The sequence below is a fragment of the Corvus moneduloides genome, chromosome 4, assembly GCF_009650955.1.
Source record: "Corvus moneduloides isolate bCorMon1 chromosome 4, bCorMon1.pri, whole genome shotgun sequence".
Taxonomy (NCBI): Eukaryota; Metazoa; Chordata; class Aves; order Passeriformes; family Corvidae; genus Corvus; species Corvus moneduloides.
The window spans coordinates 73,819,023-73,832,596 of NC_045479.1; the positions used below are offsets into that span (position 1 = coordinate 73,819,023).

At 58.3% G+C, this 13,574-nt stretch overlaps 2 protein-coding genes across 2 annotated transcripts; both read right to left on the bottom strand.

Moving 5' to 3' along the window:
• Positions 1-364: 364 nt before the first annotated feature.
• On the bottom strand, positions 365-6,520 carry TSPAN33 (tetraspanin 33). The gene is made up of 8 exons (XM_032106896.1): positions 6,313-6,520; positions 5,232-5,289; positions 5,024-5,151; positions 4,858-4,932; positions 4,682-4,777; positions 4,302-4,430; positions 3,193-3,354; positions 365-2,562 (listed from the first exon to the last, which is right to left on the bottom strand). Exons 1-8 carry the CDS (start codon positions 6,415-6,417, stop codon positions 2,461-2,463), a joined length of 855 nt encoding a protein of 284 aa, XP_031962787.1. The 5' UTR covers positions 6,418-6,520; the 3' UTR covers positions 365-2,460.
• Positions 6,521-10,681: 4,161 nt separating this feature from the next.
• Positions 10,682-13,543, bottom strand: LOC116443517. Its single transcript, XM_032107698.1, has 5 exons — positions 13,507-13,543; positions 12,968-13,075; positions 12,235-12,618; positions 11,274-11,399; positions 10,682-10,854 (listed from the first exon to the last, which is right to left on the bottom strand). The coding sequence occupies exons 2-5, from the start codon at positions 13,023-13,025 to the stop codon at positions 10,766-10,768; spliced, it is 657 nt and encodes a 218-aa protein (XP_031963589.1). The 5' UTR covers positions 13,026-13,075; positions 13,507-13,543; the 3' UTR covers positions 10,682-10,765.
• Positions 13,544-13,574: the final 31 nt, after the last annotated feature.

The window sequence follows — 13,574 nt, forward strand, 5'->3', positions numbered from 1 at the left end:
TAAGAGACGCGATTTGTGAGGGGGAAAAGTCGCTAAAAAGTTAGGGAAAAGTGGGGTTTTGCGAGGAAAAAGTTCTTCTCGTGAGGAAAAAGTCGCTTTTGGTGAGGGAAAAGTCGCTTTTGGTGAGGAAAAGGCGCTTTTTGTGGGGAAAAGATTCCTTTTTCTGAGGGGACAGTTCCTTTTTGTGAGGAAAAGAACTCACTCGTGAGGAAAAAAAGTCACTTTTTGTGAGGGAAAAGTTCTTTTTTTTTGAAGAAAAAGTTCCTTTTTCTGAGGAAAAACTCACTCGTGTGGGGAAGAAGTCCCTTTTTGTGAAGAACACGTCCTTTTTGTGAGGAAAAAACTCACTCGTGAGGAAAAAAAGTCACTTTTTGTGAGGGAAAAGTTCTTTTTTTTTGAAGAAAAAGTTCCTTTTTCTGAGGAAAAACTCACTCTTGTGGGGAAGAAGTCCCTTTTTGTGAAGAACACGTCCCTTTTGTGAGGAAAAAGTCACTTCTGGGAGGAAAAAGTTCCCTTTCCGTATGAAAAAGTCACTATTTGTGAGGGAAAAGTTCATTCTTTTGAAGAAAAGGTACAATTTTGGGAGGAAAAAGTTGCATTTGTGATGAAAACATCACTTTATATGAGGAAAATGTCAATTTTGTGAGGAAAAAGTTCCTTCTTGTGAGAAAAAGGTACTCTTTTTTTTTTTGCTGGAATAAAATGTCTTTGTGATGAAAAGGCCTTTGTGAGTAAAAAGTTACTTTTTGGAGGTGAAGAGTTGCCTTTGGGGGAAAGAAGCCACTTTTGAGAGGAGAAAAGTTGGTTTTGGGGGAACAAAAGTCATTTTTAGGGGACAAAAAGCACTTGATTGGGAGGGAAAAGTTTCCATTTGTGGATAAAACTTTTTGGGGGAAGAGAAGTCACTTTGGGGGGAAGAAAAGTTACTTTTTTAAAGGAAAAATTACTTTTTTGGGGGTAAAAGTCACTTTTCAGTGATGAAAAATACTTTTTCTGGGGAAAAAAAAGTTACTTTTTTGAGGGGGGAGTTCTCTTTTTGGGGAAAATTCAATTTCAGGAGAGAAAAAATAATTTTGAGGGGAGAGAACTTGATTTTTGTGGAGGAAAGTTCCTTTTTTTAGGGGCAATTACTTTTTTTTGGGGAAAAATCAGTTTGGGGGGACAAAAGAATTTTTTGGGGAGAAAATTTGGTTTTTGGGGAGAAGGCCCTTTCGGGGGAAGAAAAGTCGCTTTTGGGAGAGAAAAGACAGGGTTTTTTTGGGGGGAAAGCCAGTTTTTTGGAGAGCAGCTACTTTTTGGAGCAAACTTGCTTTTTTTTTTTTTTTTTTGAGAAGTAGCACTTTGGAGGAGAAGTTTTGGGGAGAAAGGTAACTTTTGTAGGGGAAAAATCCGGGTATTTTAGGGGAGGTGTCGGAGAAGCAAGCACTTCGGGGGGGAAGAAATCACTTTTTGGGGTAACAAACCACATTCCGGCGGGGGGATGAGGTGGATTTTGAGGGGAAAAGAGGCCAAAAAGGGGTGGTTTTTTTTGAGGAGAGAAGCCTCCCGGCCGCACACAAAGAGCCGTGCGCTGGGCCGCATCCCGGCTCCCTCCGCGGGAGGGACCACCCAGCCTGAGCAGAAGGGAAAATTAAAAGGGAAAAAAAAAAAAAGAAAAAAAAAGAAAAAACCCAACTCCGAAAAGCTCCACCCACAGGTTTGCGACAGCTCCGAGAGGCCGCGGCCAGGCCGAGCCCGCGGGGCGGCCCCTCAGCGCCTTTTCCCGGCCTGTTTCGGGGTCTCCCGGCGGCACAACAGCGCAGGGTCCCGGCAGCGGAGCGGGGGGGCGGCCTCTGCCTGTCCCCAGAGCCACCGTGCTGTCCCCTGCAGGGCTGGCAGAGCTCGGAGCGGCCGGGCTCGTCTCTTTCTTGTCCGTGAAAGCCAAGGAAGCGGCACAGCCCGGCAGCGACTCGTCCGCGAGGGGCTCGGCACGGCGGGGCACGGCCAGGCCGCGGGGCTGTCCCCTCGGGTCCTGTGGCCTCGGCTGCCCAGGGACAGCGGGACGGAGCCGATGTGGCAGCCGGTGATGGGGGGAATGTCCCCAAATTCCCCCAGTTCCTGCAGCCCAGCCTGGGCGAAGGCAGCTCGGTGCACGGACACACACACACACACACACACACACACACACGGATAAATGTCCTTCTCCAGCACACGTGGAGAGAGGGGAAGCACATCCGCGTGCAGAGCTTTGTGCACGGTTTGTGCACCAGCAGGACGGACAGACAGACACACAGACAGCGATTCCCCGGCGCTGGTTCAGCTCAGCACATCCTGGCCAAGCCCAGCACCGGCTGCCAAAGGCACGGAGTCTCCACGGTCCCTGCACATCCCTCTCTGCATTCCGTCTTCTCCAGCAAAGCCCCTCCGGCTCTTCCCGCAGATCCGGGGTTTGGGAATGCCCGTGGAGACCCCGGGGCGAGCTCAGTACCAGGGGTCTGCCCGGTGCTGCTGGTTGTAGAGCTGCAGCTTGATCTGGTCGCGGATCTGGTTGATGAGGAGCTGCGCCAGGACGATGCCCACCAGCTGGAGGGGAGGGACGGAGAGGGGAAAGAGAGAGGGAGGGAAAGGAACAGAGGAAGGGAGGGGGAGAGGGAGAAGGGGAAGGTAAGAGGAAGGAGGGATAGATAGGGAGAGGGAGAGGAGAAGAAGGGGGAGATGAAGGAGAAGGAGGGGATGAGGAGAAGGAAAGGGGAAGAGAGATAAAGGGAAGGAGAGAGAGAAGGAGGAGAGGAAGAGGGAGGAGAAGGGAAGAGAAAGGAAGAGGAGAGGGAAGGAAATGAGAGGGGAAGGGGAAAGGGAAGAGAGAGGAATGGGAAGGGAAGAAGAAGGGCGGAGAGATAGGGAGAGGGAAGGAAGGGGACGAGGGAAGTGGGAGAGGAAGAGGAAGGAGAGAAAAGCAAGAGAAAGGGAAAGAGCAAGAGGGAGGGGGGAGAGAGCAGAAGAGGAATGGGAGAGGGAGGTGCTGAGGGACACCAGGCAGGGCCACCCCATGCCCCCCGTGCCTGACATCTGCATCGCTCCCCCACCCCAAATCCCATCCCAGCTCCCCCAGCTTGCAATCAGCCACACCGTTAAGGCAACTCCCCAAAAAAAACCCCACAGAGCAGAGCTTGGGGACAGACCCTTCTCCCCAGCAGTGCCCGGGGCCCGTACCTGGGGCAGGGCCAGCCCCAGCGTGATGCCCCCCAGCAGGAAGAGGTTGCTGTGGGTCCAGTTGACCAGCTTGTCGATGCAGCCGTTGGTGTAGATGAAGGCACTGGCCTCCAGGTAGCCCCTGGCCTGCATCCCGTGGCCACACATGGTGTTGATGACAGCCTGGGAGAGGGGACAGAGCACAGCAGGGCTGGGGACAGAACACGCTGGGGTCCCTGCTCTTGAGGGGCAGCCGTAGGGTGACCAGGAGCTCTGGCCCTGGCCTTGGTGGGGTGTCCCCCTCCTCGGGTGTCCCCACGCCAGCCCTCCAGAGCCAGAGTCCTTCAATACCCCCTGCTCCCAAAGAGAAAACCACCCCCACTTCAGCACAGCAGCCCCAGCTGGGAGTCCCCAAACCCGGAGGGTGGGATGGGGAACCCAAACCCGGAGGGTGGATGGGGAACCCAAACCCGGGAGGTGGATGGGGAACCCAAACCCGGAGGGGGGATGGGGAACCCAAACCCAGAGGGGGGATGGGGAACCCAAACCCGGAGGGGGGATGGGGAACCCAAACTTGGAGAGTGGGATGGGGAACCCAAACCCGGGAGGTGGATGGGGAACCCAAACCCGGAGGGGGGATGGGGAACCCAAACCTGGAGGGGGGATGGGGAACCCAAACCCGGAGAGTGGGATGGGGAACCCAAACCCGGGAGGTGGATGGGGAACCCAAACCCGGAGGGGGGATGAGGAACCCAAACCCAGAGGGGGGATGGGGAACCCAAACCCGGAGGGTGGGATGGGGAACCCAAACCCGGAGGGTGGGATGGGGAACCCAAACCCAGAGGGTGGGATGGGGAACCCAAACCCGGAGGGTGGGATGGGGAACCCAAACCCAGAGGGTGGATGGGGAACCCAAACCCGGAGGGTGGGATGGGGAACCCAAACCCGGAGAGTGGGATGGGGAACCCAAACCCAGAGGGTGGGATGGGGAACCCAAACCCAGAAGGCAGGATGGGGTCCATACGCTGCCATCAGTGCGTTCCCTGTCCTTGGGAAGGGCTCCAGGCTCAGCCCAGCCCCAAGGAGGACAGGCCCAGGGCAGGGTCCCCTGAGGCACCCCCAGGACTGACCTGGCTGGCGTCGCGCAGGCAGCAGGAGAAGGGCACGGAGCAGCGCTCGTGGCTGGGGTTGGTGGCCGTGCAGTTGAAGTACATGTTCTGGGACCAGTCCTTGTAGGAGACACCCCCGCAGCAGCTGAACTGCGGGGAGCGGACCCCCGCCCATGGCAGGGGGACAGGGCACTCAGGGCTGCTCGTGCCCCCCACCCACTTTTCCTCCAGCTCTCCCCAACCTCTCCCTGCCTGGGCAGGGCATCACCACGAACATCAAATCCTCTTATCCAACGTCCTCAGCCTGTGCCACCCCACAGATTTAAGCCTGGCCCAGGAATGGGGACACGTCCTCATCCACTGGAGGGAAACCCCGACCCTCCAGACCCCCCCCTGGTCACCTCCTTCTGCCCGAAATCAATGAGGTTCTGCAGGTCCAGGTCATCCCGGTAATGCACGATGGCCCCGTTGATGATCTCGCTGACCTTCCCGCGTGCCTGGGGGACAAACGGGGGGACACCAGCGAGGTTGTCACCGAGCAGGACAGGCTCGGGGTCACCCAGCCCCCCCCCAGTACCTTATCTGAGAAGACAAAGCCCAGCACACCAGCTGCCAGCTGCAGGAGGAACACGACGGTCAGGCAGACAGAGAACTGTGGGAAAAGGAACGGGAATGCTGAGGGCACCGTGGCACGGACACCCTCACGTCCCCACGAGGGACCCGCGCCCCTCCGCAGGACTGACCATCCGCAGCAGGCAGATGTTCTCCCGCAAGGAGCCCACGCAGCCGCAGAAGGTGATGAGGAAGGTGAGGACGCCCACCACGACCAGGAGGATGGCGGGGTCCACCGCCAGGCACGCCATCGCCGCCTCTGTCACGGCGAGCCGTCACCGGCGCTGCCCGGGATGCCCCACGCCAGCCCCCGGCAGCCACGGGCAGCCCCGAGCTCACCTGCGTGCTTCAGCAGCCGCGCGTACACGCCCACGGCCACCATCGCCACGGAGATCACCTGCAGAGCAGGACACGGGGGGGACCCCCGCAGGTGTCACCACCCCCGTGTCCCCACCCGCGGACGGGGCAGCAGAGCTGGAGCCGCTGCCTCAGTTTCCCCTTGTCACGCTGTCCCCACCTCCCAGAAGGTCACCCCGCCAGCCCTGTTCCTCCCCGGCTGGCTGGATACAGGGACATGGTTTATTGGAAGCCAGGAACTTCCTCAAAAATACGATTGCAAACGCGGAAATAACGTGCCAAAAAAAAAAAACAACCCCTCACAAAAGCATTAAAAAAAAACCCCCAAAACATAACCCCCCCCTCCCAAACCTCCCAAGCAGTACAAAAGTCTCCAAAACACTTTTTTAAAAAATCCCTAAAACATTAAAAAAATCCTCAAAACATAAAACCTTTCAACACCATAAAAATCCCTCAAAAACATTTTAAAAATCCCCTGAAAAAAACTCAAACAAACCACCAAAAAAACCCCAAAAAACCAACTCAAAAAGCCCCCCAAACACGGAAAACCACGTGGCTTTCCTGCAAGAGATATCCCTGGGATGGGCTGGGGACAAGGGGGGGTCTCTGTCCCCCTTGTCACCTGTGTGGGGCCAGGAAGGGTCCCGGCGAGGTGGTGGGGACCCAAAGGACCCCAAAACCCCTCGGGGAATGAGGAAACCCGTTCTGGAATGAGGGATCCCAGTGGGATGGGGACTCTCCCAGGAGCCGGGAATCCCTCAGGAGTGCGGGGTCACGGTCGGGTCCCGGGGATGGATACCCGAGGAGAGCGGATTCCAGTGGGATCCATAGGTGGGCACAGCCCCAAAATCCTGAGGATGGAGGTGGGTCTGGGGATCCCGGGAATGCGGGGTCCCAAATAGGTGCAGGGCTGGGGCCAGCCCCAGGGGCCGGGGGTCCCCAAGGGCTGGGGGGTCCCGGGGATGCCGGCGATGGGGTGATGCCAATGGGGAGCAGGGATGGGGACAGCCCCAGGGGCCGGGGGTTCTTCGGGAATGGGGTGTCGCGGTGTCCCCGCACTCACCCAGAAGAGCAGGTTGAAGAAGAAGAGCAAGTACTTGGCCACCGGGCTCACGAAGGAGAAGTCGTCCCCGACGGGCCCGGCGGGGGCCGCCGCCCGCCTCGCCATGGCCGAGCGGTGCCGAACGGAGCCGAGCGGTGCCGAGCGGTGCCGAACGGAGCCGAACGGGACCGGTCCGCGCTTCGCCCCTCAGCGAGCACCGCCGAGCCCAGCCCCGCCCCCTCACTTCCCGCCCGCTCATTGGCTGGTCTCTCCGCACTCTGCCTTCCTATTGGTCAACCTCTCAGTCACTCAAACGCCGCCGGTCCCGCCCCCCCGCGCGGTGTGGCGCTGCCGCACCTGTCCGTGCCTTAAAGGGCCAGCGCACCCTGTCCGCATCCCGAGCGGAGCCGGGGGTCGGGCCCAAACCCCGCCTGGGTGATCCCGCCCTGCCCGAAACTGCCCCAGAGAACCCCAGAGCCTGGAGAGATTGTTGAATTCTACAATCATGGCTGCGATGCGTAACTGATTTCAGTCCTTGAAGGGACGCGAGGGACAGCAGGGACACGGGACACTCCTCATCCCTGAGCCGTGGTCAGCCGAGGTGGTTCGGGCTTCTCCTGACAGGACGTGGCTGAGTCTGTGGCCCGAATCTGCTGAAATCAGCCCCGAACGCCCCACTGCTGACGCTGCGCCCTCGGTGACCCCTCCGACAGATTTGGGAGCCCAAACCCCGTCCTTTCGCCTCTGCTGCTGAAACTGGGAAGCTTTGCTGAGCCCTGGGACACGAGGAATCCTTCCCGAGGATCCAACCTTTAAATCCCATTTTTTGGGATGAATGTTGCCCTGTTTCGCCGCATCACGGTTGGGTTACCTTGGCTGGTGCGGGCAGAGACAAGAGCTGCCACCTCGTCCCACCACGCCTGGTGCCATCACCCTAACTCACAGCTAGGATTCCTTTTATTCTTATCCCATTTTTAATGATTTCTTTTCTCCGGAAATCCCCTGGGAGCAGAAGCTGCCACGGCCCTTTTCCGGAGGAAGACGAGAGCTTCGGACAGAGGAACCAAAACCAAAAATCCCCTCGGTGCTTTTAGGGTGACCGAGGAGCCGCTGCCCAGCCCCGCTCCCACTGCCCAGGGTCATTTCCTTGGGATGCTGCTGGAGGAGCCCCCAGGACCCCCCGAAATGCTCCAGAGAGACCCCTCAGGCAACGCACGGGGTCTCGGGGGGGTTGAACCTCCCCAGAGGAGTTTCTGCCCCTACAAGGAACGGGAAGGTGCCCATGGATGCCAGGCTTGGGTGTCCCCCCCCGTTGGATCGATGTGGTTCCCAAAAAGGCCCAGGAATTCCCAAAAAACACCCACCAGATCTGGGTGTTTGCCAAAAAAATCCCAAAGTATCCCAAAAAATTTCCCCCCCCCCCCCCAAAAAAAAAATTTCCAAAAGTCTCCCACCAGATCTGGGCGTCTCCCAAAAATTCCCAACAAAATCCTCAAAAAATTCCCCCAAAACTCCCACCAGGTGTGGGTGTTTCCCAAAAAATCCAAAAGTATTCTCAAAAAAATCCCAGAAATTCCCCAAAACCTCTCACCAGATCTGGATGTTTCCCAAAAATTCCCAAAAAATTCCCAAAAACCACCCACCAGCTCTGGGTGTTTCCCAAGAATTCCCAAAAACATTCCCCAAAACTCCCACCAGATCTGGGCATTTCCCAAAAATTCCAAAAAAATCCCCAAAACCTCCCACCAGCTCTGGGTGTTTCCCAAGAATTCCCAAAAACATTCCCAAAAATCTCCCACCAGATCTGGATGTTTCCCAAGAATTCCCAAAAAAATTCCCAAAAAACTCCCACCAGATCTGGATGTTTCCCAAGAATTCCCAAAAACATTCCCAAAAAACTCCCACCAGATCTGGATGTTTCCCAAGAATTCCCAAAAAAATTCCCAAAAAACACCCACCAGATCTGGATGTTTCCCAAGAATTCCCAAAAAAATTCCCAAAAAACTCCCACCAGATCTGGGCGTTTCCCAAAAATTCCAAAAAAATTCCCAAAAAACACCCGCCAGATCTGGGTGTTTCCCAAGAATTCCCAAAAAAATTCCCAAAAAACTCCCACCAGATCTGGACGTCTCCCAAAAATTCCCAAAAACTCCCACCAGCTCTGGATGTTTCCCAAGAATTCCCAAAAAATTCCCAAAAACCACCCACCAGCTCTGGGTGTTTCCCAAGAATTCCCAAAAACATTCCCCAAAACTCCCACCAGATCTGGGCATTTCCCAAAAATTCCAAAAAAATCCCCAAAACCTCCCACCAGCTCTGGGTGTTTCCCAAGAATTCCCAAAAACATTCCCAAAAATCTCCCACCAGATCTGGATGTTTCCCAAGAATTCCCAAAAAAATTCCCAAAAAACTCCCACCAGATCTGGATGTTTCCCAAGAATTCCCAAAAAAATTCCCAAAAAACACCCGCCAGATCTGGGTGTTTCCCAAGAATTCCCAAAAACATTCCCGAAAAACTCCCACCAGATCTGGGCGTTTCCCAAAAATTCCAAAAAAATTCCCAAAAACTCCCACCAGCTCTGGGTGTTTCCCAAGAATTCCCAAAAACATTCCCAAAAAACTCCCACCAGATCTGGATGTTTCCCAAGAATTCTCAAAAAAATTCCCAAAAAACACCCACCAGATCTGGATGTTTCCCAAGAATTCCCAAAAACATTCCCAAAAAACTCCCACCAGATCTGGACGTCTCCCAAAAATTCCCAACAAAATCCTCAAAAAATTCCCCCAAAACTCCCACCAGGTGTGGGTGTTTCCCAAAAAATCCAAAAATATTCTCAAAAAAATCCCAGAAATTCCCCAAAAACTCCCACCAGATCTGGATGTTTCCCAAGAATTCCCAAAAACATTCCCAAAAAACACCCGCCAGATCTGGATGTTTCCCAAGAATTCCCAAAAACATTCCCGAAAAACTCCCACCAGATCTGGGCGTTTCCCAAAAATTCCAAAAAAATTCCCAAAAAACACCCGCCAGATCTGGATGTTTCCCAAGAATTCCGAAAAACATTCCCAAAAAACTCCCACCAGATCTGGATGTTTCCCAAGAATTCCCAAAAATTCCCAAAAAACACCCACCAGATCTGGATGTTTCCCAAGAATTCCCAAAAACATTCCCAAAAAACTCCCACCAGATCTGGGCGTTTCCGAAAAATTCCTGACAAAATCCTCAAAAAATTCCCCCAAAACTCCCACCAGGTGTGGGTGTTTCCCAAAAAATCAAAAAAATATTCTCAAAAAAATCCCAGAAATTCCCAAAAAACTCCCACCAGATCTGGGCGTTTCCCAAAAATTCCAAAAAAATTCCCAAAAAACACCCGCCAGATCTGGGTGTTTCCCAAGAATTCCCAAAAAAATTCCCAAAAATCTCCCACCAGATCTGGACGTCTCCCAGAAATTCCCAGAAACTCCCACCAGCTCTGGATGTTTCCCAAGAATTCCCAAAAACATTCCCAAAAAACACCCACCAGATCTGGGCGTTTCCCAAAAATTCCAAAAAAATTCCCAAAAAACACCCGCCAGATCTGGGTGTTTCCCAAGAATTCCCAAAAAAATTCCCAAAAAACTCCCACCAGATCTGGACGTCTCCCAGAAATTCCCAGAAACTCCCACCAGCTCTGGATGTTTCCCAAGAATTCCCAAAAACATTCCCAAAAAACACCCACCAGATCTGGGCGTTTCCCAAAAATTCCAAAAAAATTCCCAAAAAACACCCGCCAGATCTGGGTGTTTCCCAAGAATTCCCAAAAAAATTCCCAAAAAACTCCCACCAGATCTGGACGTCTCCCAAAAATTCCCAAAAACTCCCACCAGCTCTGGATGTTTCCCAAGAATTCCCAAAAAAATTCCCAAAAAACACCCACCAGATCTGGGCGTTTCCCAAAAATTCCAAAAAAATTCCCAAAAAACACCCACCAGATCTGGATGTTTCCCAAGAATTCCCAAAAAATTCCCGAGAAACTCCCACCAGATCTGGGCGTTTCCCCCACAGCCCGTCCCTAAACGGGGGCACCCCCGGGACCCCCACAGCCCGTCCCTAAACGGGGGCACCCCCGGGACCCCCACACCCCACCCCTGCACAGGGACCCCCACCCGTACCCCACCCCCCACCCCCCCCTGCCCCGGGCCCCTCGCGGGTGGGAAGGGGCTTCACTCCCGCTCCGGAGCAACGCTCTTTATTTGGGATCTGAGGCTTTGTGCCCCCCCAGCCGTGGGACCCCGAGGTTTGGGGTCCCCTGGAGGGGGTGGGGGGACCGTGAGCTGCCCCCTGCCCATCCCTCGGGGTCCGAGCAGGGCCCCCCGCCCCAAACCCACCCTGCCCCCGCACCCCCGTGCCTGCAGCCCCGCCCCAGAGCCCCGTCCCCCCATTTGGGGCCGTGTCCTGTGCCGGTGTCACACCTGGGCCTGTCCAGGGGTGGCCTCAGGTGTTGAGACTCTTCAGGTCACCCAAGGCCACCTCTCCTTCTTCCCCTCCAGCCGCGGCTCCGGGCTCCCGGGCTGGGCCCCGCGCTGAGGGGGGCGGTGAGACGAGGCCGTGGGGCACCGCTGGCCCCACACGGAGCTGCTCCCGTCCCTGTCCCTGTCCCTGTCCTCGTCCCGTCACCATCGTCATCCCCATTGTCCTGTCTTCATCCCCACCTTCATCCCACCCCAATCTGCATCCCATTCCCTCCTCACCCTCATGTTCATCCCATCCCATCCCATTCCCTCCTCACCCTCATGTTCATCCCATCCCATCCCATCCCATCCCACCCCACAAAGGAGCTGGAAAACCCCTCCCCACACCAAATCCCATCCCCAGTTGGACCAGGGGGTCTCCAACTGCTCCCATCCCGCAGCACCCACTTGTGCCCCCCACACCCACCCTCTGTGCCCCCCCAATACCCTCTGTGCCCCCCAGCACCCCCCTTTGTGCCCCCCACACCCACCTCTGCGCCCCCAGCAGCGGCCCCGGCCGTGGGCACACACGAGCACGCCGATGGCCACGGCGGTGAAGGCGGCCGTGAGGACACAAACCACCAGGATCATGTCCGGCCCCGCGGCCTTCGGGACCTCTGCGGGGTGACACCGGCACGTGGGGACACGACCCGGAGCCCTCCCCACGCTCCCTGTCCCGGGCCAGGCTGGGAAACCCCCGAGGGGCAGAGCGGGGGGCACCGGGCACCACCCAGATGGGGACAGGGCTGGGGCAGGTGACAGATGCACCAGGGAATGGGGGGAGCCCCAAATTGCCAGGGGGTGCAGAGTGGGGGGCACCACCCAGATGGGGACAGGGATGGACACACAGGGGATGGGGGGATCCCAAACTGCCAGGGGGTGCAGAGTGGGGGGCACCACCCAGATGGGGACAGGGATGGACACACAGGGGATGTGGGGATCCCAAACTGCCAGGGGGTGCAGAGTGGGGGGCAGCACCCAGAGGGGGACAGGGATGGACACACAGGGGATGTGGGGACCCCAAACTGCCAGGGGGTGCAGAGTGGGGGGCAGCGCCCAGATGGGGACAGGGATGGACACACAGGGGATGTGGGGATCCCAAACTGCCAGGGGGTGCAGAGTGGGGGGCACCACCCAGATGGGGACAGGGATGGACACACAGGGGATGTGGGGACCCCAAACTGCCAGGGGGTGCAGAGTGGGGGGCACCACCCAGATGGGGACAGGGATGGACACACAGGGGATGTGGGGACCCCAAACTGCCAGGGGGTGCAGAGTGGGGGGCAGCACCCAGAGGGGGACAGGGATGGACACACAGGGGATGGGGGGAACCCCAAATTTCCAGGGGATGCAGAGTGGGGGGCACCGGGCAGCACCCAGACGGGGACAAGGCTGGACACAGCAGGGAATGAGGGGGACCCCAAAGGGGCCAGTGCCACCCCCGGCACTCACCTGCCACCGCGGGCAGCAGCACCAGGGAGCAGAGGAGCTGCGGAGCCGCGGCGCGGGAGGCGTAGCAGGAATAATTCCCGAAATCGGGATCGCTGAGGTTCCTCAGCAGCAGGGACACGCCGGCGTCCCCTGTCCCCGCGGCGCAGAAGGCGACCCTGCCCCTAAAGCGGCTGTCGGGCTGCACGGGCGGGTGCCAGCCCGGCGCGGTGGGCGGCGGGTGCCAGCCCAGGCGGTGGCTGAGGACGGGGACGGGGCGGTGGCCGCCAGCCTGGTGGGTGCAGCTCAGGGTGACGCCGCGCAGGTCGCCCCAGCGCTGGGTGCCGCAGGGCAGGCAGGCGTCCTCGCCGGTGGCCGCGGTGACCGTGACGGTGACAGGGGGCTGGTCTGGGAGAGGACACCGCGGGGTCACCCAGGGGTGGCATACGGGGGGACAGAGGGCACAGCGCCGGGAGAAGGGGGCTCTGATGGATGGCGGGTGTTGGAGGCGCGGTTGGGGACAGGGGGACATGTCTGGGGACAGAGATGGTGGCAGCGGGGCCGTGCCGGGCCGAGGGCTCGGTGGTGCCAAGGAGCCGCCCCGTGAGTCACCGCCCTGCCGGGAAGGGCCCCCCCGCCCCCGCCCGAGGGGTCCCCGCGCCGTGGGCTCCGTGCAGGGGGGGGACAGGGGGGTGGGAAGGGGGTCCCCGGGGAGGGGGGCTCTGGCCGGACCCCCCAGCCCGCTGCCGGTGGGTACCTGCCCCGGCGAGGAGGGGGCACAGAGCCCAGAGCGCCACGACGGGGACCAGCGCCATCCTGCCGGCACCCGGGCAGCTCCCGGGGGACGCGGGCACGGCGCCCTCAACTGCGGGGCACCCCAAAACCCTGGGGTCACCCCAAAACCGTGGGGTCACCCAAACACAGCCCCCCTCCCCCCCATGGCGAGGGAGGCACCCCGGGGGCATCCAACCCTCCACAGCCCGTGTGAGCAGGGGGGTTATGGGGCTGGGGGCTGGGCAGGTATAGGGCAGGGGGGGCTATGGGGTTGGGGGGAGGGGCAGCGATAGGGCAAGGGGCTGGGACAGCTATAGGGCAGGGCCGGGGTGGTTTATGAGGCTGGGGGCTGGAGGGCTTATGGGGCAGAGAGCTGGGCAGACGGAGGGTATAGGGCAGGGCACTGAGGCATCTCTAGGGCAGGGGGCGGGGGTGGGTGTAGGGCAGCGCGGTGGGCAGTGCCCCGGCCCCCGGGATGCTCGGAGCCCCGGCAGCCCCCGGCCCCGGCCCCGCGCCCCTCACCGTGCCTCCGGCTGCCGCCCGCCGCTGCCGCGCTCAGCCCCGGCCCCGCCCGGCCCCGCCAGATGTGC

Coding starts and splice junctions, on each gene's coding strand:
- LOC116443517 (XM_032107698.1), bottom strand. CDS start 13,025: ATGGCGCTGGTCCCCGTCGTGGCGCTCTGGGCTCTGTGCCCCCTCCTC. Junction 12,619..12,967: donor CCCCCTCCTCGCCGGGGCAG/GTACCCACCGGC, acceptor GTCCTCTCCCAG/ACCAGCCCCCTGTCACCGTC. Junction 10,855..11,273: donor CCGCTGCTGGGGGCGCAGAG/GTGGGTGTGGGG, acceptor CGCCCCCCTCAG/CGCGGGGCCCAGCCCGGGAG.
- TSPAN33 (XM_032106896.1), bottom strand. CDS start 6,417: ATGGCGAGGCGGGCGGCGGCCCCCGCCGGGCCCGTCGGGGACGACTTC. Junction 4,778..4,857: donor GCTTTGTCTTCTCAGATAAG/GTACTGGGGGGG, acceptor TTTGTCCCCCAG/GCACGCGGGAAGGTCAGCGA. Junction 3,355..4,301: donor GCCTGCGCGACGCCAGCCAG/GTCAGTCCTGGG, acceptor CCCCTCTCCCAG/GCTGTCATCAACACCATGTG.